This window comes from Halichoeres trimaculatus, unplaced genomic scaffold (assembly GCF_033239565.1).
Source record: "Halichoeres trimaculatus isolate MK-OKI-2021-1 unplaced genomic scaffold, fHalTri1.1 fHalTri1_scaffold_10, whole genome shotgun sequence".
Taxonomy (NCBI): Eukaryota; Metazoa; Chordata; class Actinopteri; order Labriformes; family Labridae; genus Halichoeres; species Halichoeres trimaculatus.
Genome location: NW_027437187.1, coordinates 20,223,136 through 20,246,970, shown reverse-complemented (window position 1 = coordinate 20,246,970; position 23,835 = coordinate 20,223,136). Strand labels below are relative to the sequence as shown.

Here is a 23,835-nt window from a genome sequence, read left to right as displayed (position 1 = left end):
CACACCCACAGTTTCTCATTATCAGACTGTCATCACTGGCACATCCTCATCCTGATTCAGCATTTGCTCAGCTGACATGTGTTTGTTTTGCTCCTCTGAGCGGTTATTGCTGCGTGGGAGTCACCTCTTCATAACAGAGCCCCTCAATCCTCTCAGCTCCCTGACTGTCAATCATTTCTCCCTTTCACATTCCTGTCATTCCGCATGAGCCAGAACTTCCACCACACCCTGAGCCAAAGCCAGACCATTCTCACCGCTGCAGTGTGAGGGAAATTTTGAGGCGAGGACTTATTTTAGAGCTTCCTAGAAGTCGTGCAAACAAGACCAGGCTGATGTGACTGACTGGCGGTCATTCCGAGGGTTAAACTGTTGTCTTAGCATCTTAATTAACCCTCATAGTTAACCATCTCACCGTCCATCTCATCTGCTGAGTCTGCCTCCCATCCTCAGCCTCCTCCTCTCTCCTCTCCTCTCCTCTCCTCAGGAGCCCGGCATTAAAGAGGCTGTGTGCTTTGAGGTAACCATGGTGAGCTGCTCTTATCCAAACAAAGAGCCTCAACAAATTGGTTTGAACTTGTACGCGCTCAAAATCCTCCTCCTCCTCCTCGTCCTCCCTCTCCTAAACATAAGTGGTCGCTTCTCGAGGAAAACAGCCACTGATCGACGACTCTAGCGCGCGCTAAATTCAAAGTCCACGCGCTACGCAAAACCGACCTCGCGCGTGAGGATTTCCTCGGGATTTAAACAGTGGATTCTCTTTGATAACATGTGAAACACCGAAAAATATGACAGCATCTTACAACACGTGAACTTCCTGACGCTTAGCTCCGAGTCAACGCAAATAGTTTGGGACTTTCCATCAAAGGCGCAGCTGTCCACACCATGGCTGCGAGCAAACCTGGGATTCGTTGTTCCTCGACTTGGATGTGACTTCGTACCCGGATGGATCATGTGCTGACATATTGTGCGCATAATGTGATGGAGTGATGTTTCCAATGGGTGGAGCTCACCGTGTGTGGTTATTAGCAAGCTTGTGTCAGGTAAGAAACGGGAAACAGGGCTCGATGGTAAAAGATATTTTGTTTATTTGTTCTTTGGGTGAATCTGAAGTTGTGGATTCTTTCACAGGTGGTTTCACTGACCTGTGAAAAGCATTTGAACCCTGTTGAGGTAGATGTTGTGTTTCAGTCCTTCCCCTCCACGTTAGACCCAGACACCTTCACAGCCACCTGTAGGACTATGGATAACTTTCTGGTAAGGGAAATACAGAGGTTATGATTGAAAATGTACTAATGTCGGTTTAACAAATTGAAAGATGTTCGCTCAAACTGTTCTTACAGATGTATGTGGAGCCTATTGATCCTTCATCATGCTCCCCTGACTGCAAAATGACACTGGGATTGTTTGAAGACCTCAAAGGATATTTCATTACATTGAGAGCCTGGAGGAATGCTACAATACTCGAAACTAAGACGTTTGACTTTGGTGAGTTTCTGTAACCCTCTCTAACACAGTCCTCAGGGAGGAAAAATGATGTACCTGACCCGGCACTGAAGACTACCTGATTTTTTTTTACCCTCTTTATCTGTTTCCAGTTCCAGTCTTCTTATCCTCTTTTCATGTCTACACCACCTCGACTACTGCTCTCCTGACATGGAAACTCCATAAACAACAGAGCCTCTCCACCCTCAGTCTATTCAACACTCACACACAGTCCGTCACACACATCTTCAACTTCAGCACATCAGAGACGAAATCTGAGTACAAGATCAAAGGTCTCCAGGCTGGCACACACTTTAAGATCAAAGCCACGGTTGTTACACACCTCAGAGACCTTAATTTGACTTTGAAGCAGAGACTCAGCATCAGCTTGGAAACAGGTATTTCATATATTTGTTTTGACACAGTCACATGACCACAAATTGATCTTCAACTTTGAAGGTAACTGAGTTTCATGTGGATTCTGTCTGAATAAATGATGGTGGCTCCTGTCTCCAGCCCAGTGCCCATCTGGCTGGTTGGCCAATGAGAGAAGCTGCCTTACTGTGAGGAGGACTGGTTTGACCTGGAGGGATGCCGAGCACAGCTGCAGAAAAGTTGCAGCTGGGAGTCACCTTGCTGACCTGAAGACCCCGGAAGACCTGCTTTTTTTGGGTTCTCACCTGCTGAGATACAACAACCTGCTGCTGCTGTGGACTGGACTGAACGACAAGCGAGTAAGTTTCATTACAGAGATGTACGTTTCAAGGGGAATTACAAAAGTGTTGATAATGTCTTCAAACAGACCTTGTTAGCCTGGTTCTTGAATGAAAGTTGTCTCTAGGGCGTAAATGATATCTTAAAGTTTTCTTTTTTTATTTTTCTCTATTCACTTTGTTAGATGCTGGCTAATGTTGCTCTGAGAACATTCACAGTTTTATTTGGCTGAAATAGATTTTTCTCCTGCTAGATTGCATTTTGTGTCAATGTTTCAACTTTTTTTGCACTGAGCCCACGGAAGATCACTTTGAAAAATTTTAAATAAACAGAAAAAAAGTTTTTGTACAAAGGTGTGAAAAAGCATCTGGGATATATTAAGAATGAACTGGTAACATATACATTTAATACCAAATATTCAGAATAAGTGGAGTTACTGTTTTGTTCCTTGAAGAGTGTAAAAAAAAACAATCAAAGGCTGCAAAGAACGTAAAACAGAAAACTGGATTTTTTTTATTTTTTTTTGGCACTGCAACAGCTTTTTGTCTCACTAAATATACCCTAGCAGCATAGATACTTATTATGTAATGGAATATGAAATTTCACTTTCCCTTTGGGTAAAAAAAACATAATTATTTGATGAGGCTGCAATGTGTTTTCTATTATTTAATACTTGAGTAAAGCCAGTATAAGCATCCCCAGAGGTTATGGTCCGTCTTCTCGTTTTAAATCTAACAAACAAGTTAGTTATTTTTCTTTGAAGTACTGATGTTTAAGGCATAGTTGAGAGGTGATAGTTGATAATCTTTTCAGAAAAGCTTTATACTTAAATACTTTAACAACTTGGAGCTGGAGATGTGTGTCATCTAACATCTGTTCTGTTTCCCTGCTCAGGAGGAGGGACGACCTCTCTGGTCCGATGGCTCGGCCTATAACCTGACAAATGCTATGATGTCATCACTGCCGGCCAATGAGATGGACTGTTTTGCTCTTCAGAGGAATGCCACGGGACCAGGATACTTTCTTACTCCATTTTTCTGCAACATCCCTTTACCCTTCATCTGCCAGCACCAGAGTAAATAACTCGTGTTGAACATTTAACAACCCAAACATTTAAACACGTTTTTTAACTATTTTGATGATGTCCCCTGTGAGGTTATGTTGTATTGCATTTAACTGTTCTGAACCTTAACCCATGATCAGTCATGTGGTAAAATAAGTAATGCAAAGTGATGACTAATGAATCTAAACCATATTTTGTGCATTCCTCTTCCTTATTCTCAACTCAAGTTGCCCTTAATGTTATTCTGCTTCTCTCTATTTTTCACAGTCCCCCCAGTCCCTGTACATATCACCTTTGACCTGGTTCAGGTGACAGAGCAACACGTCGAGCTTCGTTGGAGTGACCTCTTAGTTTTGAACTCACTTAATCTTGCATCTTTTGAGATATTCCTCCAGTACCAAGAGGAGGCCGATGAAGCTCTGGGCCAATGTGCTGAAAACGGAAGCTGGAAGACAAAGGACAAGAAGGAGGCACAGAGCCAGAGCAGCAATAAAAAGGTTGTCAGGGTGCCTATTTCCCTGTCATCCAGAGGGGTAACTGTGGCAGGTCTGTCTCCAGGTAGCGTCTACTCCTTCACTCTCCAAGCCTCTCACCCTGCTGGCCCTGCCTGGAGCTTAGCCCAAACTCAAACAGCATTGACAAGTGAGCCCGTTGACAACCTGTCACACTTATAAGTTACGCAAACACTCTATGCCAACAGAGATAACTTAAAATGTCTTTGTTCTGTTTATTTCAGGACCTCTTTCTCCTTTGAATATTACTGTTGGTCCCATTACCGTCAATCAAATCATGGTCCACTGGACGCAGACAGATACCCAGTCCAAGGTTGGTTGTACGTTTGTAGTGCGTTATGTGGACATGACTTCAAGTCAAGAGAGGATAGTTGGAATGAAGAGCATTTCCAGATCATCTGACAACACTGGACCACAATATTACACCGCTGTTATTGGAGGGCTCAGGTCTCACCGAAGATACATGGTTAAAGTGAACACACTCACTCAGCATGGGATAGAGAGCTGTGGACAGACTCCTGTGGCTGTGCAGACTGGTAAGCATCATACAAGTTTTTTTCACAGCTGACAGTTTGAAAACTGAGCAGAAAAAACAGGAGACACGTTTTCTCTTTAGTCTCTTTTTGCTGCTACTATCTCTGGATCACTTGATTCAACAAAACAAAGTAATGGATTTGATGCATCGTTTATCAAAGAGTTTATAATTCATCCTTTTTCTTTCATTCTTCTTAGAGGTGGAGGCCCCTAAGGGTCTCGTGGTGTCAAGCAGGACAGGGAATCTGACAGTCTGTTGGTCGTCTCCACCTGAAGACGCACCGGATGGTTATAGCGTCACATCCCAACCTCTCATTTATTCTCCTTTGACCCCTCTGTCTTCACTGTGGGTAAACCAGTCCAGTCCTGCTGCACTCTGGCTAAACAAGTCTGTGTGTGCTACTCTGGGCCCGGTAACTCCTGGTCAGACGTATGAAGTTGGAGTGGTGTCAGTGATGGGAAAAGACAGGAGTCAGAAGACTAGCCTCATACACACCACAAGTAAGATTAATAAGAATAATACAGACCTGAAATGATGGCATCCCACCCTTTAAAGTACACTATTAGTTAACATGTCTCTTTTTTTTTCATCTCTTCTTCTTTTCTCATAGATCCGTTGCCAGTTCAGGCAGCTATTCCTCTCTCAGTGGGCACAAACTCTGCTCAGCTGTTCATCCAGCATCCACAGCTGGGTCTGATCAATGGGGTCAAAGTGTGTGTGTGTCCAGAGGAGTGTGACAGTGCATGTGAGGGTTTATGTGAGCACACATGTGACTGGTACTCTCTTCCTGCTGGTGTTCATAACTCACACATCATAACTCTTAACAACCTCAGTCCAGGATCTGAGTACCAGCTACAGGTGCACAGCACAAGCAAAGAGCAGGTGGGGCCGCCTTACTACAGCCGGCCCATCAGGACAGGTGAGTTGTACTGACGTACAAGTATTTGACAGCCAATGGCAGCTAACTCGCAGGTTATGGTCATGTTCATGTTCATGTTGAAAACATACATTTCAGACCAGAACTGTCACTTGATAAAACTTGCTGCGTTAAGTCAAAATGTATTGACGAAGTCCTTTCGTAGTCAAAAAATGTGTTACACTAGTTTACACCCTTAAAAGTTTATCACTTTGCTGGTTGGTGTTTTTGTTTCCACTGGGCATTTTACTTAGTGTAAGGATCAGGGTTTAAGCAACAGGAGCATTTTCTAAGTGACATATTTTGTATCTCTTTATGACCCAATCTGTTTGTTAAGGCAGACTGATCAGGAATTTTGCAAACCCCAAAACAAGGCATGATAGCCATGTGGCTGTGAAGACTTTTTTTTCCAAAATTGAAGTGCCAGTAAGAAAAATTGCAGTGAATCGTAAAACTAAAGCCACAAAAAATCTGCTGGTAAAATCAAAGTGAAAAAGAGTTTTTTCCTCCTTTTGGCAAGAGGAGTCTTTGTTTCTATATGGCTTAGAGAAACTTTTTTACAGCTTTACTTCACTTCTTTTTGAAATACAGTTTTATTATCCTCATGTTTTTTTAAATGTGAAAAGCAAAGAGACTTCTCTTTGATCATGTCAGAGCACTGATTACAGTTTGGGTTGTAAGATGTGGTTTTTGATTTTAGGGCTGGTCCCCCCTGACAGAGTGAGGGAGGGCGTGGTGACGGAGTCATCCATAGAGCTGCTGTGGGATCCAGCACAAAGACAGCCTCACAGCTATGAGGTTATCTGCCTCAACTGTGAGCACGCACAAATGGTACAAACAGAGAACTTGAAACACATGTATGTTTACACCCAAGAGTGTTTTCATAGTTTGATTTGACACATTATGAACTGAAAAAAAACAACCATGTAATTAAACTGTCACCTTTTTGATAAAATGATATGTTCATATGCTGCAGGTGCAGAAAGTGTTCAGTCAGAGTGCAACATTTTCTAACCTGACTCCAGGGAGACTCTACCATTTTGCAGTACGAACTGAGAAGGAGTCCTTCTTGGACAGCTCCCCCATCACTATTAACATCACTGCAGGTCATTACACACACAAACACACACATTGAATCATCCAACTACTTTTTGTGATGCTCATTGTTGTTGTTTTTTATAATGTCTTAGCTCCCAGCTCCATTGAGATGTCACTTGTCAATAAAACCACATCCTCGTTGTGCATTTGTTGGAGCATGGTCAGGGGTGAAGTGAGCGGACTCCTTCTGTCAATCAAAAACACAACATTCAGTCAAGAGCTGGATGTTTCTCTGGAGCCCAGGTTAGATGAATTTTGTACCCCATAATAAACATTTTTTGTGACATAAATCTTAAAACACTGACTGTTGGAGAGATGTGTCTACAGATTTTTCTGCTTTGAAGGCCTCACTCCTGGAGGACAATACACTGTTGAAGCCACAGGCACAAGCAGGGAAAGACAAAGTGGAGTTGCTAATTTAACCTTCCATACACGTAAGCTTTGGAGTATAAAATGTGCAGTGTCCTAAACTAATTCCATTTTTGTGTGTGTGGGTGTCTGTGGTTGGAATATAAGAAATATACTTAAATAAAAAAATCTGAAAACATGTAATAACAAAAGAAAAAAAAACAGATTGAGCTAATGGGATTATCTAAAAAGGAACTAAAAATATTTTTTGATTTGATTTCAGCCAAGACTGATAAGAATTTATGAGGATATTGTGTCAGAGTTAGTCACTGAGTCTAGAAAAATCATGCCACTGTTTGCATTGCATCCTTAACAAGATGCTAAACTCTTCTTTGACATGACTCATGTTCTCCGTTTAACTGAAATGCTGAGCATTATTGACCTTTGCATGCTGGGAAAAACTCCACTGATCATGTCTGACAAGTCAAAGTCACAATCAAACAGTCCGTGGTGTTACTGATTAGAGTCTTCTCTCCAGTCCCAGAGGCGCCACAAGGAGTGACTCTCTCAGAACAAGCAGTGACTTCAGTGTTTGTCACCTGGACGCCACCACCAGGACAGGTGGAGGAGTACAAGGTAAGATGTGCAGTAACAGAGGATGACACTTCTGGCCTCACACTGTAGAAACTTTTGATCAGATCTGATCGTTGTCATCTTTCTAATGTCAACATTATTGTTGATGTAAATATCAGGGACAAAACAGGCGTGATAAGCATGTTTCCCACTCACGCTGGTTACTTAGCAGCCAGTGTCGTCAGACTGCATATTGGGTTACCAACTCTTTAAAGATGTATGACCTCCTCAGAGCCACGGCCAGGAGGAATGACCGAGCACATTACCTGTATGCACAATATGAAACCTCATTTATGAAAATAAACGAGAGTTATTGTTAGATGAAAGAAAACAAAAGGTTTGCTTGATTTGAGCAAGTGAAATATTTTTTTAATTCAACTTTTTCAAAAATGAATGTTTCTTCTTCTGTTTGTGTTTCCTAGATTATTTATGGCTTGCTGTCTATAGACAGGAAGTCATGGATTGAGGTGCTTGTCCAGATTACAAGTTATGAGATCAGGAATTTGATCCCAGGGTCAGACTACTGTGTCAGCGTTCAGAGTGTGCTGGACTCACACAGCAGCCAGCCGGTGCACCGAGAGTTCAGCACGAGTAAGAAACACTCAAACATGCAAACATCAAAAGAACACCTGATTTCTGTACAGTATTTTACAACATTTTCTTCTCCTTGAACTTTTGGGGATTTGTTTATGGATGTGTTTTCACCTAATGTTTCCACACAACATTAGGTAATTCAGCTCTGATCTAAATGATGAAAACATAAAGTGTAAACTTCACTTTCTGTTTCCCAGGACCTGCAGGAATTTGCTCTCTTCATTTAAGAGACATAAACTCTTCTTCTGTGTCCTTGAGCTGGGCCAGGGCATTTGGAGAGTTTGACTTTCACAGAGTCACTGTGACCAACACCTCCGTCACTTACACGCTCGCCATACCGAAGGTGGAGCGAGTTGCCGTGGTTACAGGGCTGATGGATGGCTGCAGTTACAATGTGAGCGCTGAGAGAGTGAGGGGAGGGACAGCGGGCAGCCCTGCCTTTCTTACTGTAACCACAGGTAGATGATCACACGAGAGCTGCATCGTTCAATACTCTTAATCTGATCATCTACTCTGATTGCTCTTTGATTAAATTACAGAGACCTTCTCAATGTCTCTGAGTTTGTCTCTCCCTCCTCTTTTTCTTCATGAGTGCCAGCTCCTGTACAGGGACTGTGTGAAATCAGTGTGTCTGCACGTGAGTTCTCGCTGCGATGGAAGCAGGCAGTGGGGTGTGTGGATCATTATCAAGTAAACCTGCTGCCAAATGAGGGAAAAGTCACAGTTCACACTGCTCGTGATGGATACATTCAGGTACACACACTGGATTCTGAGTCATTTCTGAATTAACCCCTCGTTAACTCATTATTGAAACTACCATCACAGGAGGGCTTGTGTTGTGGACTAGCAGCTGATTTATAATTCTGAATGCACAAACTACACACACACACACATGCACCATCTCCTGCCATAGTGGCTCTTCCCGGCTGCCAGGTGTCAGTTACCCCCCAAAATGTAACCTTACACACCCTGCACACACACAGCACACAGAGCACAGAGTTGAGTAATAGATCTCATTATTTATTAAGTTGGCCTTATGAGCTCAACTCTGAATCATTCATTTGCTTAAGCAGCTTTCCCTAGAGGAGGGAGAGAGCAGAGGGAGAGTGTTAGCCTTGTGCTAATGAAAGGACCCACTGCCCTCCCTGACCAGAAACAAAAATTTTGGAATACCTCAAGCTAAGAAGTGTTAAAATCCAATGCCTGGACCACTAACCCTGCAACCTTTACTCATGCAACTAACCAGCGTATAGACCTGGAGTTTCTCCTGCTCTGCCCTGTGGATTACCTGGAGACCACTGCTAACATTTTACATTAACTCTGGATGCTGCTCTAACTGGAGAGGCCTCTCTAACTGAAGCTTCCTCTGCTACACAGCATGGCCTTCACTTCACTCATCCTGCTACTCACACTCTGCTTGGGACAGGTAGACTCACAGGTAAGAATTCAAAGCTCACAAATTCACTGACCAACAGGAAGCTATACCGTCCATGTATCTGCATGTAATACTTATGTTGTAAACTTAGGTGTTCATACACAGAACAAGAAGAACTGTTTGGTCCCATGTCTTGGAGAAAATGTAGCTTTAAATAAATTGGCTGGGACACTGCAACACCAACAACCTAACCTCACTACCTGTCAGTGTACACATCATAGGGAAATTCAGTGCCCGTCAGTGGTTATGATTTCATTTAAAAAAGAGATGGGGGCTTCAAGTGAGATAAAATTTTCCAGATTCACTGCATTTAGGATAAAGAAATTAAAACTTAAAACTGTAGAAATATGGCCTTTATTTAGGAAACATGCGAGTGTTTTTTATAGCTGCATTTTCAGAGAAGGACTCTTGGCTTTCCTTAACTGGTCTCTAAAACCACTGACAACAAATGTTAAAAAATACAAAACAGAACAAAAACTGAAAATGTGACGGTGGGATTTGGAGGGAAAAGAAATGTATAATTTCTTTTTGTCATTTCTTGGAATGAATAACCACCTCTAGTGGTTATTCTCTTCAAGTGATGAGTAATGATCTTACTTTTACTTGTTGTAATAACCAACAATGAACTACAAAAAAACTACAAGTAGCTGGGTGCAGTTCTGCGTCTAAGAGTAGGAAAGCTGGTTGTATGCAAGTAAGAAAAGAAATTACAGGTAAAATGTAATAGATGTAGAACAGTTTTTTTAGTGGAAATGGTTTGGATGCAAACCCGAGAAAAAATACTTAAAATATAAAACGAGTCAATTGTCGACAATTTTTTGTTTCTTGTGTAAAATTCAATCACATGAATCAAATACTTTAGAACAAGACAAGGAGTAAAAGTTAAAGATCATAGGGAAAACAAACATACAGAAACATATTTTGTGTACGTGTTATGATGCTTTGGTGTATGTTTTGCTTTTTTCACAGGCTGATGTGGTCGGTGTCAGCCCAGGTACACAATACACTGCAACAGTGACAGCATCCTCCTCCTCAGTCATCAGCCCTGGGGTCAGCCGCATGGTCAATACCAATGAAAGCGGTGAGAAGCACACATGCACAAACTTATGTTGTTTGGATTCTTGGTTTGTTGATTTGGCTGTCAGTGTCAACAGGTTCGCTTCTGCCCCCTGCTGTTTAACTCAGGGCCTGTGTGACACATGACCACACTCAGGGACTGAAATGAGTTTGGGAGCTGTGTGTGTGTGTGTGTGTGTGTGTGTGTGTGTGTGTGTGTGTGTGTGTGTGTGTGTGTGTGTGTGTGTGTGTGTGTGTGTGTGTGTGTGTGTGTGTGTGTGTGTGTGTGTGTGTGTTTGGCAGGGGGGTATACTCCCTTCCCAGTTTAATTTCTCTTAGGGTAACTTGAGCCCAGGCTTTTGAACCACAGAATGAATGGGTCTGCAGTGAATGTCAGTGAAATGCCACTGCTGTGTGAGGCCTTATTCATCAGAGATCAGCCTAAAAACACACTCTCACACACACAGACTAGAGGATCATCTCCTCTAAGACACCACCAGTGTTTTTCAAATGATTGTGCTTTTCTGTTCTTTTAGATGGTAAATGCTTACATTCAGGGGCTATCTGTGTGTATATTCTCACTATGACAGATTTCTGCTGAGTGGTCAGTGTTAAATAAAGAAGATCAAGTGAAAAGATTGGATAAGGAAAGTTATTTTACCTATTCCTCCTCCTTCTCCTCCTCCTCACACATGTCTCTCCTGTTACTTTAGTTCCTGGTCCGCCGTCAGGTCTTGAAGGGGAGGCTGTGGGCTCCAATGGTATTCTGCTCTCATGGACAATGCCATCTGATGCAGACAATATAGATGGATATGTTATCAGGTAAATCTTTGGAAAATATGTTGCTTAACTTTGGTTTTAGACTATAAAACTTAGACAAATTGTCAGTTCTATTGCTGAAACATGGATCAATGCAGGTCACTGACTCCGATGATGTTAACATTTTTCAAGGATGGAAACATGTTTTCTTCAGTCAAAGCTTGATGCAAAAGGAAGCTGGACTTTCACCTCACTTTGCCTGCAGTTCCAAAATGACAGCTGGGCAAATTTGAAGATTAAGAATTGAACTATAGATTATCAACTAATCATTAAAAATAAAAACTTATAGTTTTACTATGAAAATAACATTATTTTCTTCCAAACTGTGGTGCTTTGTTTTCCACAGCAATAGATACTCAGCAGTATTGTATAGCTATAGAACATGAAGAGATGTAAAAAACTGTGCAACATGCTAAATATCAACATGCGGAGCAGACACAGAGTCAGGACTGGGTGTCATTTGGGAGCATAACAAAGTTATAATCAATCGGGCTGCTGAAAACACACCAAGAAATGGCACTGGTGTCACTGGTATGCACATCAACATCAGCGCTGAAATCACAGCTTCTAAATTAAAGATCAACCATGCCTTCATGTGTCAGCAGGATTTTTGTTGTAGTGGATCTAGGTGGATTTTAGTTTTCTATCCTATTACAGGAAGATTACAGCGCAAAACTATTCTTCTAGCCATGAATTGCAGCACTGGCAGATTTTTTTTTACTACTTGAATAAGAAAATACTTTTTATAGAAGCAGACCAAACATTGGTCATGATAAGAAAGAGATTACTTTCCCCTGCAAAGTCTTTCATCCAGCCTGCAACTGTCGAAAATGTCATGTGGGTTAGGAGAAGTTGATCTGAACAAGAGTTTTCCTGCTTAGGTACAAGGAGGTGTGTCCCTACCCTGATCCAACCTTCACCCAGGTGACCAAGAACCTGGACATACCAGAGACCCTGCTCACTGAATTTACCTCAGGCTCAACATACCACATCGAGGTAGGATTAAATTTCATCCAAGATTCAAAACTTGATAATTTTCACTTGTGAGTGCACACTCATGAAGTGACATTTGAAAAAGAAAACAAAAAAACTTCATGACCTTAAAAGTGATTTTCAGTGAAATACTAAGACAGACACCAAAAGCACCGGAACATACTGGAAACTATCTTGTCTCGTTATGTTAATTAGCTAGCCAACTCAGATCCAACAGGAACAGACTATTCTCTTGATGTGGCTAAATACTGGAAATTGATCCTTATTGCATTATTAATCAGGTAAACAGATCTATGGATCAGCCTTGGCTCTTTCCACTGTCTGTTGTCACTGAGCTTGAATCTGATCGTGCTTATTAGTTTCCAGAATTCATTAACCCATAATGACCTTCATACAAATAGACCCTGAGAGACACACACATTGTGATCATAACTGCACATACTGTATTGGGTGTATTTTGGCTTGAGGGTGTGTTTTGTGTGTGTGTGTGTATGTGTGTGTGTATCATATTACTACATCTCACCTGTGAGTGTAGTGGCACACAAAACTATGCACAAGGCCAAGATTGTGATTATTTTCTCGTCATGCTTCTTCACAGTTACCTGGCATGTTGTGAAAGTTGTTTTCCTGGTTTTATTAGTCAAGCTGCTAAAATCTTAACTGTTTGTGTACTCTTTTCCCCAGTGAACAAAACTAAATTGATACAACTGATGATCATAGTGTCAACTTCTTAATTCCCAATTCATGCATCTTACCTCCAAGAGCAGTTGAGAGTTTGGGACACAGTGACCCGGGAGAACACAGATCCAGCTCATTGTTTACTCTGTCAAGATGGAAGTATTCCTGAATCATGTATCGGTTGTAATTGGAAAAGAATGATATACAGTTTATTTGAATATATTCAGTACAAAAAAAATATTTGTTATTCAGGATTTCAGGGTAACAAGTTATTTTTTATAGCAAGGAAAGAAATAAAAGACAAAAAAATTAAAGATGATCTGAAAAAAAAAAAACGGTGGGACATTTTTTTTTTTTTTTTTTTAATTTAACATCCCTTTCAACCATCAAAATCAAACATTTAACTTTAGTTTGCGAACTTCCTGTTCAGATTCCACCATGTCAATAAGAGACGTTTATATAGACCTGGGCATGATAGTTGTACCAAAAAATCACAAGAAGGCTAGGGTAGGTAAAAAACAGAAAAATATGACAACAATCATCTATTGAAAGTGGTTGAGCCAAAATTAAGTAGTTGAAATAAATCAAAAATAAATTAAAAAGAAATAGGTCGAAAAAAAATGATAAACTAATAAGGTGACTTAAAGCTACAGGTTACTAATATTTTGCAATTAAAAAAATGTACAGTAAATATACATATACGTATCTGTATTTATATAGATCTGCACACACAGTTAAAAGATTTGCTAATTAAAGTAAAATAGAGTCGTTATAAAATGATATCGCATGTCAAATATCTGTATTTATACTAAAATGAATATCTCAAATAATAGCAGGACCCTTTACATACTAGTAAAAGGTTTGCAGAAGCTAACAGGGACCAGGGCTGGGAACCTAACAGCTTACATGTGCTTTTATGATAAAGGAATTTTAAAGTTCATACTTTAACTATGTACAATTGAGTAAGAAATATTTTTGAATGTCGAGTGCCGTCCCAAGAGACATATAATCTTCCTCTGAAATAAAAATGTGTGTATTTCCTTGAAAAAAGCAGTTATAGCATAAGTGCAACAGCCAGAATATATCGTTAATGAAAGCTTCATCCATGAATCTTTGTAATTATTCCAGATCATTTTGCTAATCAGGCTAATGTTGCTATTTAAATATAAGGACATTTTTTATTACATTTTTATAAACTTCAGTTGATTCTGTCCAAAAGATGTAGAGAGTAAAGTCAAAGACCTACAAACATACCCGATGTATGAGAGTGAGTCACTGTTTTGAATGTGTTAGAAGGATCGCTGCTCTTAGCCTGAGTTAAACAAATTATCTGCTCTGGTGACCACCATATTGGCAGCATGTACTATGGATTAATGACCATCCTTTATATCTCCTCTTGCTTTTGCTCTGTCTCTGCCTCTCTCTGTTTCTCTCATCTCCCTGTTTTTCTGTCCCTTCAGGTAGCAGCCATCTCTTCAGCGGGAACTGGTGCCTTCAGCAAGTCTTTGTACATAAAGACAGCTGAGTCACGTGGGTACACATGCTCATGCACAAACACTTACATAATGATCCAAAAGCAAGTATTGTGTGAATTCAGTACATGTGTTTATGTATTAATTTATGTGTGCATTTCTACAGCCCCCGGCTTGGTGACCAACTTGACAGCGTTTGCTCAGAACCACACCTTCGTCATGGTTACCTGGTTCCTGCCACACCGCATTAACGGCCTCATCACAAAATTTGCTGTGAAGGCTAAACACGCTCGTACCGGGCAGACGGTTCGCATGCTTGAGGTCAATGCAGAGGACATCATGACCGGAGCACTGCCTCACTGCAATGTACTGCAATGCACAGTCTGTCATATTAACTGTTACTTCTCTGTCAGGATTATAGATGCATACACAGAAAACAACAAATTATGAGCACATAGAACTGCTTTAAATAACGTCTCATAGTCTTCATGTGCATATCTTATCTTATTTTGAACTAGGATGCAGCTGATATCCTATCCCGTGCAACCGTCAGTCCGTTTGAGATAACAGCATCTTTACCACCCATCACCCTCTCAGCTGTGCCCCCTGCAGCCTCCTGGAGTGTTCCCATATCAGTAGGAGTTGATCAGCTACGGCCTTACACTGCCTATCTGTTCGAGGTGTCTGCCTTCACCTCCGATGGAGAGGGACAGATAGCCTCCACTATGGTCCGCATGCCAGAATCAGGTGTGGGAAAATAGTCAAAGCACCTTTTCTTGTTGTTGCTTTTTTTATTTATTGCACAAAATATGTTAATCATCTTTTTTCCACATTAATGTAATGCAGCCCCTGAAGATCCACCACAAAACTTTATCATACTGAATATGACATCAAGATCAATTTCAGTGTCCTGGAGCTCTCCCAAGATCATTACAGGAAAATTCAGCTACATGCTCTACCTTCATGGACCCACAGGTTTTTGTAAAATCAAGCTGAAAGAAACTTTTATACACCCATTAAGATAGTCAAGCAATGAAATACTTTACTTTTTTTTCTTTACTTTTCAGGTTTTTTGTATGAAAACAGCACAGGGGACATGCGATTTTCCTTCACTGGTTTAACTCCTTACACACGGTACACTGTAGCTGTCCGAGCTAAAGCTGCTGGAGAAGTGGGTCCAGCAGCTGAGAAGGATGTTATCACACCTGCTGAAGGTGAGGTCATTCATGAAATATAGATAAACTGAGACCCTTTTCATTTAGTTTTAACAATCAGCAAAAGATGTTCATTGCAGTGTTAAAATGTTAGAAACTGACTTCATGTTTCAGTCTTTGTATGCAGTTCCTTCTGGAGTTGTTTTTTTCTTACTTTTCTATTTGTGCACTTGTGTGTAGCACCCAGTGCAGTGCAGGACTTAATGGCAGTTGCTGAGGATTCAGTTTCAGTCCGTGTGAGCTGGAAAAGCCCAGCCCAGCCCAATGGTCGGATTACCAACTACAGAGTGCAGGTTCTGGTTGACGAGATTCTGCTGCAGGACATCACCCTCACTGCAGAAGTGGTAAGCCATAAATTGCATATGTGCATAATTTGTATACATTACAGTAAAGGCTTTAGTCTTGATGGTCATTATTAGGGGTAGCACAAAGTAAAACACAGGCACAAGACTTGGATTGTTGTAAAGAAAATCAATGTGAAGCAAAATATCTGGTTTACAGGGGATTGGCTTTGAGAATAAATACTTCACCAGATGATCTCATAAGGAACGTTACACTGTACCATACTGGTGCGATTTCTACCTCTTCTTCATACTGAATTGACAAATTTCACACTCAAAGGGGCGACTAAAAAGCATTCCTCACATGCAACCTGCAAGCCATGTCCGCCGATGTCTTCTGATTCAAGTAGACAGTGCTTTGGGGGCCGATGAGTCACACTATCGCGACTCTTGTGCTTTAAACTTTTCCCAACCAGAGGGACAAAGGCTGCAGTCAGAATATTAAATTCATCTTTTCTTCCTTCAGAATACAAATGATATGGATGAAGATGAGACTCGACCTCCCGGTGTCCCTGGACGGCGCAAGAGGGCAGCTGAGCTCAGTGAGATCACATCACCGCCGACTTTCACTGCCACTCTCTCAGATCGCACGCTGCCCACCGCTGTCACCGCTTCCAGCTTCACGCATTTCAGCCTAAGAAACGCTGACCACATCACCAGCACAGAAGCTGCAGACTCCATGGTCACTGAGGAGTCAAGCACCACTTCATCTCCTGATTCAACCTCTAACAATGAAACTGCTCAATCTACCGACCCTGCAAATTTCGTGACTGCTGCGTTTTCTCTTACCTCTGTGCCATCTGCTTCACTTCCACCTTGGCTTACAAAGCAATCGCATGCTAGGACTATGACCTCAGACTTCTCATCTTTGGCTTTGACCCCCGGCCAGCATCGCATGTCAACACATGATGCATCAATAACTGGACAGTTTTCAACCCGCAATGCAGTCTCTGGTACTACAGGTGGGGGAGTGTCAACGTAAACACTGCTTGTATTAGCTTCCCTGCTCTGATTGGAGTGGGTCTGAGGTCTGTGTCCGAGGTGCTTATTTGTGTCTGCTTGTGTGCTGCAGGTGTGACAGTGAGACAGGAGGTGATGGACATCTTGTCTGAGGAGCTGTCTTACCTGGTGTCAGATCTGAATCCCTTCACTGAGTACACATTTAGGGTCACTGCTTCCACTACTGTAGGAGAGGGTCCAGCTAAAGACATTACTGAGAAAACCAGGGAGCAAGGTGGGTGGTCACATGTCATTAGCAACCATTTTTACATGTCAAAACAAAGATGTTTAAACTGTTTGATTTGTTTACTTTTTGTGTTTTTTAGTTCCCAGCTCAGTACTCGAAGTGTCCTATCAGAACATCAGCTCCACCTCCATACTCGTAAACTGGGTCCCTCCTCTCAACCCCAATGGGAGGATCACACATTACACCATCTATGGGCTCAATCTTCACAACAGTCAGGCCCTGAAGTGGTTTTCTGACTCTACTAGCATACTGATAACAGGTAAAAACCTCCCCTGCTCAGTTCTGTACAATTATTTGGTACTGATGACACGTGCTGAATATCTCTCTTCTGGTTGACAGATTTGGACAAGTATACTGGATATAAGCTACGTGTAGCTGCATCAACAGCTGTTGGAGAGAGCTCTCTGTCAGAGGAGGATGACGTCTTTGTTTTCACCTTAGAGGATGGTACGCACTGAACACAAACTGCATACATGAACAATCACAGGGGTCGTAAATAGCGCAATCAAATTAGAATTGTGTTGTCCAGAAATAGAGGCAAAGTGTTTTTTATGGTGCTGTTACACATTTATGAATATTAAACCTTGTGCAGCACATATTATCATTAATGAAACATAGTGTGAAATTAAAAATACATGTTTATCAAATTTGCAATCCAGGTTTTTGGATTAGAAGCAATTAGTGTGATGCTTCATAACATTAACATGATTTATTTTTCTTTTTGATGCTTTGCTCAGAGCCTGACTCTCCTCCTGTGAACCTCATGGTGGATGACACCACCCCGTCCACCGCCACATTGACCTGGTCCCCACCAGAGAAAGCCAACGGGGTAATCCAGTACTACGAGGTCATGTATGAGAACGAATCTTACTCTGCAGTGATGAACACAACCTCCAACAGAGTCACTCTGATAAACCTGAAGCCTTTCTCTTACTATAACGTGTCTGTGAGGGCGTACACACGCTACGGCTATGGAAATCAAACGTCAGACGTATTGGACCTGCTGTCTGGAGAGGATGGTATGTTGATGGATGAAACCTGGGCTACATTTATGGTGGGAGGCTCAAATGTTGTTAATGCTAAAAACCGTTTTCCAGGATGCACACATGTTGGGAGCCTGACAATTTTTTATCAATTCAGTCCCAAAACCAGTGATGAGAAACTTTGAAAACTGGACTCTATGTCATGTTAAGACAACATTTTTCCCTTTTGCTAAATAAAGTTTATAATGGATTAGCTACAACAGCTAATGCTAACACTCAACCAACTTCTATCCAACATCTTGTTAGGTGACTAACATGAAGCTAGCTACATATTTAAACTATTTCTAATGTGTCATCTAACATAAGGTGATGCTAGCATAGAAATGTGTATATATGCTAACCTTAGCTGTTTTCTGATAGTAACTTATCAGTCATTGAAAACATTTAAAGATTTATTTTAGTTAAAAGTAGAAATAAGAGGAAACATTGGGCTGGATTTTTATCATATCCTTGCTTTTAATAAGATGTGCTACCTGCTGTGGAAGGCAGAAACAGGGTCTACATAGCTAAGTGCTAATGTTAGCTGTGTAGACTCAGGCTAGCTATTAGGAGCTGTTAAGCCATTAAATGTTTTGATTGAGCTTCAAATGTGGCCCTATTTTCATTGGCATCTTTATTTTTACCCATTTGTCACAAGAACAGCTGTAAAAAAGACAATTAAACAAATTCACCATTATTTGTGTAACCTGCAATTGGGAGTGTGCCTATGTCCCTACAGCTCTATGTTCCCACATTTCTATTTTTTTTCCAAATCTGGTTTTGTTTGTCTAACTTAAGAAAATGAAAACAAGGGTTCAGTATCTTTTAGATTTGCTTCTGTCAAAACCCTTTTCAATCAGCGTTTTTTTTCTTATAATGATCTTGAGTATGATGATTTTTTGGCTGTGAGAACATGGGCCGACCATGGAAAAAAAAAGTCTTAGAAACATGGGATCATAGGGTTGACATTGAATTGGATTTAATTTTATAAAACTAAATTTATTCACTTTTGAATTGTATTCAGCCATCTTTTCAAATAACTTTTGATATTCCTTACAATCAAATATACAAAATTCAATTTTCAGTTCAGCGTTGCAAGACCATTTTATGATATACACCTGTAAAAAAGAGTACTTGAGCACAGATTCACAGAAATCTTCTTCACATCCACAAAAACATCATTTTAAAGCAAAACTGATCGTTCAGTCTGGTCTTCCCTGGTCTTCAGACATTACGGAAATGGTCCCACCCTCTTCACATCTGTTCAGGTGAAGAGTACAGACACAGACCATAGAGGAGTTTTTACGGATGTAAAGAGGATTTCTCTGAATCTGTGTTTGATTACTCCACTTTACAAACATATAGGATGTAATGGTCTGGCCTTGCCGAAGTAAAGTTGAACTGTAAAAAAACATAAAATTAGATTTCACATCATGCTTTACTGCTTCAATGTCATAACTTAAATAAGGTTTCTGGTCCCAGCCCATATAAACCGGGTAAACGGCAGTCAAACATTGAATTTGAGTTAGCATAGCATTATATAACCTGGCATCTGAGCTTCCTTGCCTTGGCATGACAGAGGCAAGTAGATGACGGTCAAATATATTATACGATACAGATTTTTAGTGATGTTTTTTTGTGTGTTTTCAATCTAGTTCCAGGCAGTCCTCCATACCGTGTAGCCTATGAGTCGGTCAGTCCCAGCGAGGTGAATGTGACCTGGCAGCCTCCTCTGATGCCAAACGGCATTATAACCCATTACAGCCTGGAGCTTTGGAATTCAACTCACTACCTGAACCTCACCTCCCCAACCAACTACATCCACATCACACATCTAAGGAAATATGCTCACTACCGGGTTATGGTGCAAGCGCACACACGTGTTGGAGCTGGAAACTACAGCAGCGAGCCGCTCAACATCACCACGCTGGAGGATGGTGAGAGGGAGTGTTGGGGGGAAGAGGAAGGGGGAGGGAGGGTTTGTTTTTAGCTCCAGCACCCTGCATGGTTACATCATGACTGAGTTCAAAGGGCATCTGATTAAATCTGACTTTCCTCTCCTCGTTTCCTCCTCACTTACATCTCTCTATTTCAGCTCGTGCTAACAATGTTACATAACAGGTTTTTGTCGCTGCCTGGCACTCGTGGCTCCCATCAGCACTGAGCAGCACAATCAACAGAGTCATTACAACTTAAGAGTTTTTCATTTCAGGCCTGTTTTCCCTTTGGCTTGCTCCTGAGAGGCAGACTGAGGCTCTTATTTGTCCAGTGCAAATACATTGGAAAAAATCTTTCATCAGTTCAGTTTCTGTTGAAGTGTCAGCCCACTGTTTGCTTTATGTTGCTGGAAAGTCTTTCTCCTGGGTCTCAGCTCCAGACACACCTCCTCAGTTCCTCCAGGCCAGGAAGCTGTCAGACTATGAGGTAGAGTTGGCATGGCAGCCACCACTTGAAGCCAATTCAAAAGTACTCTACTACATTGTCAGAGTTTGGTGAGTATCATCAGCTGCCTCTCACAATCTTCCTGTCAGTTTCAACATCTGTTACATCATAAAGGAAAACATCACAACATACATACTGTCTGTTTCTGCCAGGAATGAAACAACTGAGGTGTGGCATAATGTAACTAAAACATCTGTGGTCATTAATGTGGACTCACATAGCCGCTACAATGCCTCCGTCTCCAGCTGGACCAGGCTGGGAGATGGAGGAGTACTGATCTACATCAGCTTTACCACCACTGATGCAGGTGTTTGATGCTTGTTAAAGAATGTTTGACAAATACCTTCATCCTCCTCAGTTAGAAGATATTTTAGTTTTCTCACTTATTTGTCTGTGTCCTCTCTTTGTCCCCTCTTGCTGGCAGAGCCATTCGACCCCCCTCAGAATGTGACTTTTGCAAATGTGACCGCCTCCTCTGTCACCTTACTGTGGCACCCACCCACTGAACCGAATGGAATCATTGTGCATTACACTATTTACTACTCTGATAACAACACTGTGAATCAGCAGGTGAGACACTAACTGTGTAAGAAGCAGTGAATTTTATTTTTCAACCTTTATTTAACTAGACAAAAACCTTTGAGGTCTCTTTCACAAGGATGATCTGGCCAAGAGGTCACATGATCCAAAACATTAGACTAAAAATGGAAAAAAATACATTACCTTATAAGGTACAAACTAGTACACTGATAAAGTGCAAGGTTATGACAACAGACAGTTAACAGCCTCACGCTGTTCATTATCTAAGATGGAGCCAATAGCTGTGACTAGAATGAGTTCTGACTTTTTCAAATCATTTTGGAGGGGACAGCAAAATGAATAGTATTTTCCCCAGCTGCGTGCAAACACAAGATACAGATGGACAGAATACACTAGAAGAATGTAAGCCGTAACAGCTGTAAGATCTTCAATGACAGACTCATAGATAAGACGAAACTGTGCCAAGTAGATCAGGCATAGCGTTTTGGCCTCATGTAGCTCAGGTACAGTCAGTGTATGTGCCTACGGACATTCATTGTTTACCAGTCCCGTTTAAGGTCACAGTAATGAGAGAGGCATGTACAACTCGTCGCTTTTTTCTGCAGTGAGCAGGATGTGAAGCCTAGTTTCACCTTGAATTTCAAGACTGAATAGGTAAAAGATGCTTTAAAAGTAAGCCCCCTTTAGTTAAGGAAAAACTAATGCTTATAATTTGTGATGAGATCTGAAGATTTTCTATGGGAAGTTAAGGTTTATCATCATCATGCATAAAAAAACAAGTAACTTTTGTCATGATGTAAATGCTCCTCTGTAAAGTAACCAATCTTCTTAATTCCCAGAGAGTTCCTGTTTCAACCTTACCAGCCCCAGCATTTCCTGATTCAGCCCTCTCCTACACTCTGACTGGGCTGATTGGGGGCACGAACTACACCTTATGGATGACCTCCAGCACAGTGCAGGGAGACGGACGGGTCCAGAGCGAGCCAGTAACCATCTTCTTACCGGAAGACGGTCAGTCAGACAAGCACAAACCGACTACATTTTGTATCACAAACAACTTTAATAGAAAACAAGTTAACATCAAATGCATCCACAGAGGATTATTGCATACAGGGCCTCAGAGTCTAACTTATCACAAGTCTGCACACTTTTTTTCAAAACTCTTTAACTTCCAACAAAAATTACATAAAAACTCTGCGATTGAAGACGTAACTTTCAGCCTGTTGGTTAAAGGAGATAACACTCTGTCTGGCAAACTGGCTCTATTTTTGTCCATTCGTGATGCTCTCTTTTGACGACAGCCAGTTTGTATTTCCTTTTGCTGAGCATGATGAAAGTTGTGTGGGGTTTAAAAAAAAAAGAAGAAGAAAAATGAAAAAGATCACAGAGGTCATTGTGTGTTATTCTGTAATTTTATGTCGCCACTGATACTCTACATCTGCTTTGATGTTTCTAGCCTTTCTGTAGTTTCAGTGCAAAAAAAATTAACTGTACACAAAGCTGATCCCTTTGTTTTTATGTGATTTTGGGAAAAATGGTGCAGAAAGCTTCTACAGACTCCGTCACATATTTGTTTATATTGATTTAGTCTTAGTTACTCTTGTTAACATTTTGCTTGCCGTCTCTGAATGATTACTGCTCATACTGACTCTGTATCTCTGCCTGTGCTCTAGCTAGCTGCTCCACTCTCAGCCAAGTACCGGAGCTCCAGGATACCTTGTCTCTCCTGTACTGCCAAGCCCAGCAGGGGCTCACTCCCCTGGGCTCAGACCCCCACACACACCCGGTCTCTCACATCCACTCATTCATCACTTTTTACCTCCCTTTCCCCTTCATCTCCCCTTTTTTCCTCTCTGTTTGCCATGTGTTACTTTTTGAGAGGCCTTGACGATAAACAGGATGAGTATTTTTTCCCTCAGCTCTTCTTTCCCATGTGCAAGTTTTCCTCCTGAATACTTCTGTATGTCTCTGATGGGCCTGTGAAATATATTCGATGCTATTTCTGTGTCTGTTAACTGTTTTACTTTGCCCTTTTTCTGTTTTCCAAATGTATGCCCTGCTGCATCGTTCTACTTGATGTGCTGTTGATTTGTTTTGTTAATCACGACCATGCTGCCAATAATTATGACAGTGCTTGTGACGGATAATGATGATGATGCTGATGACTGGTGTGCTGTTCATTCTCCCTCAAGTGTCAAGAGAGTGTACGGTTGATTGATGCCTTAATTTACATCCTGATTTGTAGACTCACTTTCATTAGGAGGCTGTAAACGTGTGCCATCGCAAAGGGTTAATAATAGTAACACCATTCTACCTGTCTTCTTTTTCAGTGCCAAGCGATTCAGTCAAAAACCTGACAGCTCAGATCTTCAGCTCCACAGTCATCATCGTCAGCTGGGATCCTCCCATTGAACCAAACGGTCGTCCTTACTACCTGCTCACCTTACAGGAGGCTGGCATCCTCCCGGATGTATCCAACCAAGGCCCCCCGGCTGTCAACAAAACTGTCAAGCACAAAACGACAGATACTGTCTTCCTGTTCACTAAACTCAGGAAATATTTCCCGTATGTGTTCACTGTTACCCCGGCAACTAGTGCTGGCGCTGCCTACAACCACACCAGCACACTGTTCCTGAGAACAGATGATGACAGTAAGTTTATCTGCACAGCTACGCGTGCATT

The 23,835-nt window shown here is 41.4% G+C and overlaps 2 protein-coding genes across 2 annotated transcripts in view; both read left to right on the top strand.

Moving 5' to 3' along the window:
- Positions 1-204: 204 nt before the first annotated feature.
- On the top strand, positions 205-6,236 carry LOC141796228 (uncharacterized). The gene is made up of 15 exons (XM_074677214.1): positions 205-261; positions 485-526; positions 1,129-1,254; positions 1,341-1,485; positions 1,596-1,880; positions 1,999-2,216; positions 3,091-3,271; positions 3,527-3,675; positions 3,730-3,901; positions 3,996-4,084; positions 4,665-4,806; positions 4,917-5,019; positions 5,140-5,225; positions 5,923-6,036; positions 6,199-6,236. The coding sequence occupies exons 1-15, from the start codon at positions 205-207 to the stop codon at positions 6,234-6,236; spliced, it is 1,947 nt and encodes a 648-aa protein (XP_074533315.1).
- The window catches only part of ptprq (protein tyrosine phosphatase receptor type Q), a 33,258-nt gene continuing 15,627 nt past the window's right edge, over positions 6,205-23,835 (top strand). Inside the window, exons 1-27 of the mRNA XM_074677532.1 lie at positions 6,205-6,328; positions 6,413-6,563; positions 6,648-6,754; positions 7,207-7,304; positions 7,724-7,892; positions 8,093-8,353; positions 8,488-8,648; positions 10,300-10,411; positions 11,100-11,208; positions 12,087-12,201; positions 14,337-14,406; positions 14,515-14,714; positions 14,867-15,095; positions 15,195-15,323; positions 15,416-15,562; positions 15,743-15,903; positions 16,370-16,865; positions 16,976-17,137; positions 17,229-17,408; positions 17,489-17,596; positions 17,887-18,168; positions 19,827-20,108; positions 20,543-20,663; positions 20,766-20,920; positions 21,038-21,183; positions 21,993-22,164; positions 23,484-23,804. Coding sequence (XP_074533633.1) covers positions 6,430-6,563; positions 6,648-6,754; positions 7,207-7,304; positions 7,724-7,892; positions 8,093-8,353; positions 8,488-8,648; positions 10,300-10,411; positions 11,100-11,208; positions 12,087-12,201; positions 14,337-14,406; positions 14,515-14,714; positions 14,867-15,095; positions 15,195-15,323; positions 15,416-15,562; positions 15,743-15,903; positions 16,370-16,865; positions 16,976-17,137; positions 17,229-17,408; positions 17,489-17,596; positions 17,887-18,168; positions 19,827-20,108; positions 20,543-20,663; positions 20,766-20,920; positions 21,038-21,183; positions 21,993-22,164; positions 23,484-23,804 — 4,627 coding nt within the window. The 5' untranslated portion in view covers positions 6,205-6,328; positions 6,413-6,429. The remainder of the gene's footprint in view (positions 6,329-6,412; positions 6,564-6,647; positions 6,755-7,206; positions 7,305-7,723; positions 7,893-8,092; positions 8,354-8,487; positions 8,649-10,299; positions 10,412-11,099; positions 11,209-12,086; positions 12,202-14,336; positions 14,407-14,514; positions 14,715-14,866; positions 15,096-15,194; positions 15,324-15,415; positions 15,563-15,742; positions 15,904-16,369; positions 16,866-16,975; positions 17,138-17,228; positions 17,409-17,488; positions 17,597-17,886; positions 18,169-19,826; positions 20,109-20,542; positions 20,664-20,765; positions 20,921-21,037; positions 21,184-21,992; positions 22,165-23,483; positions 23,805-23,835) is intronic.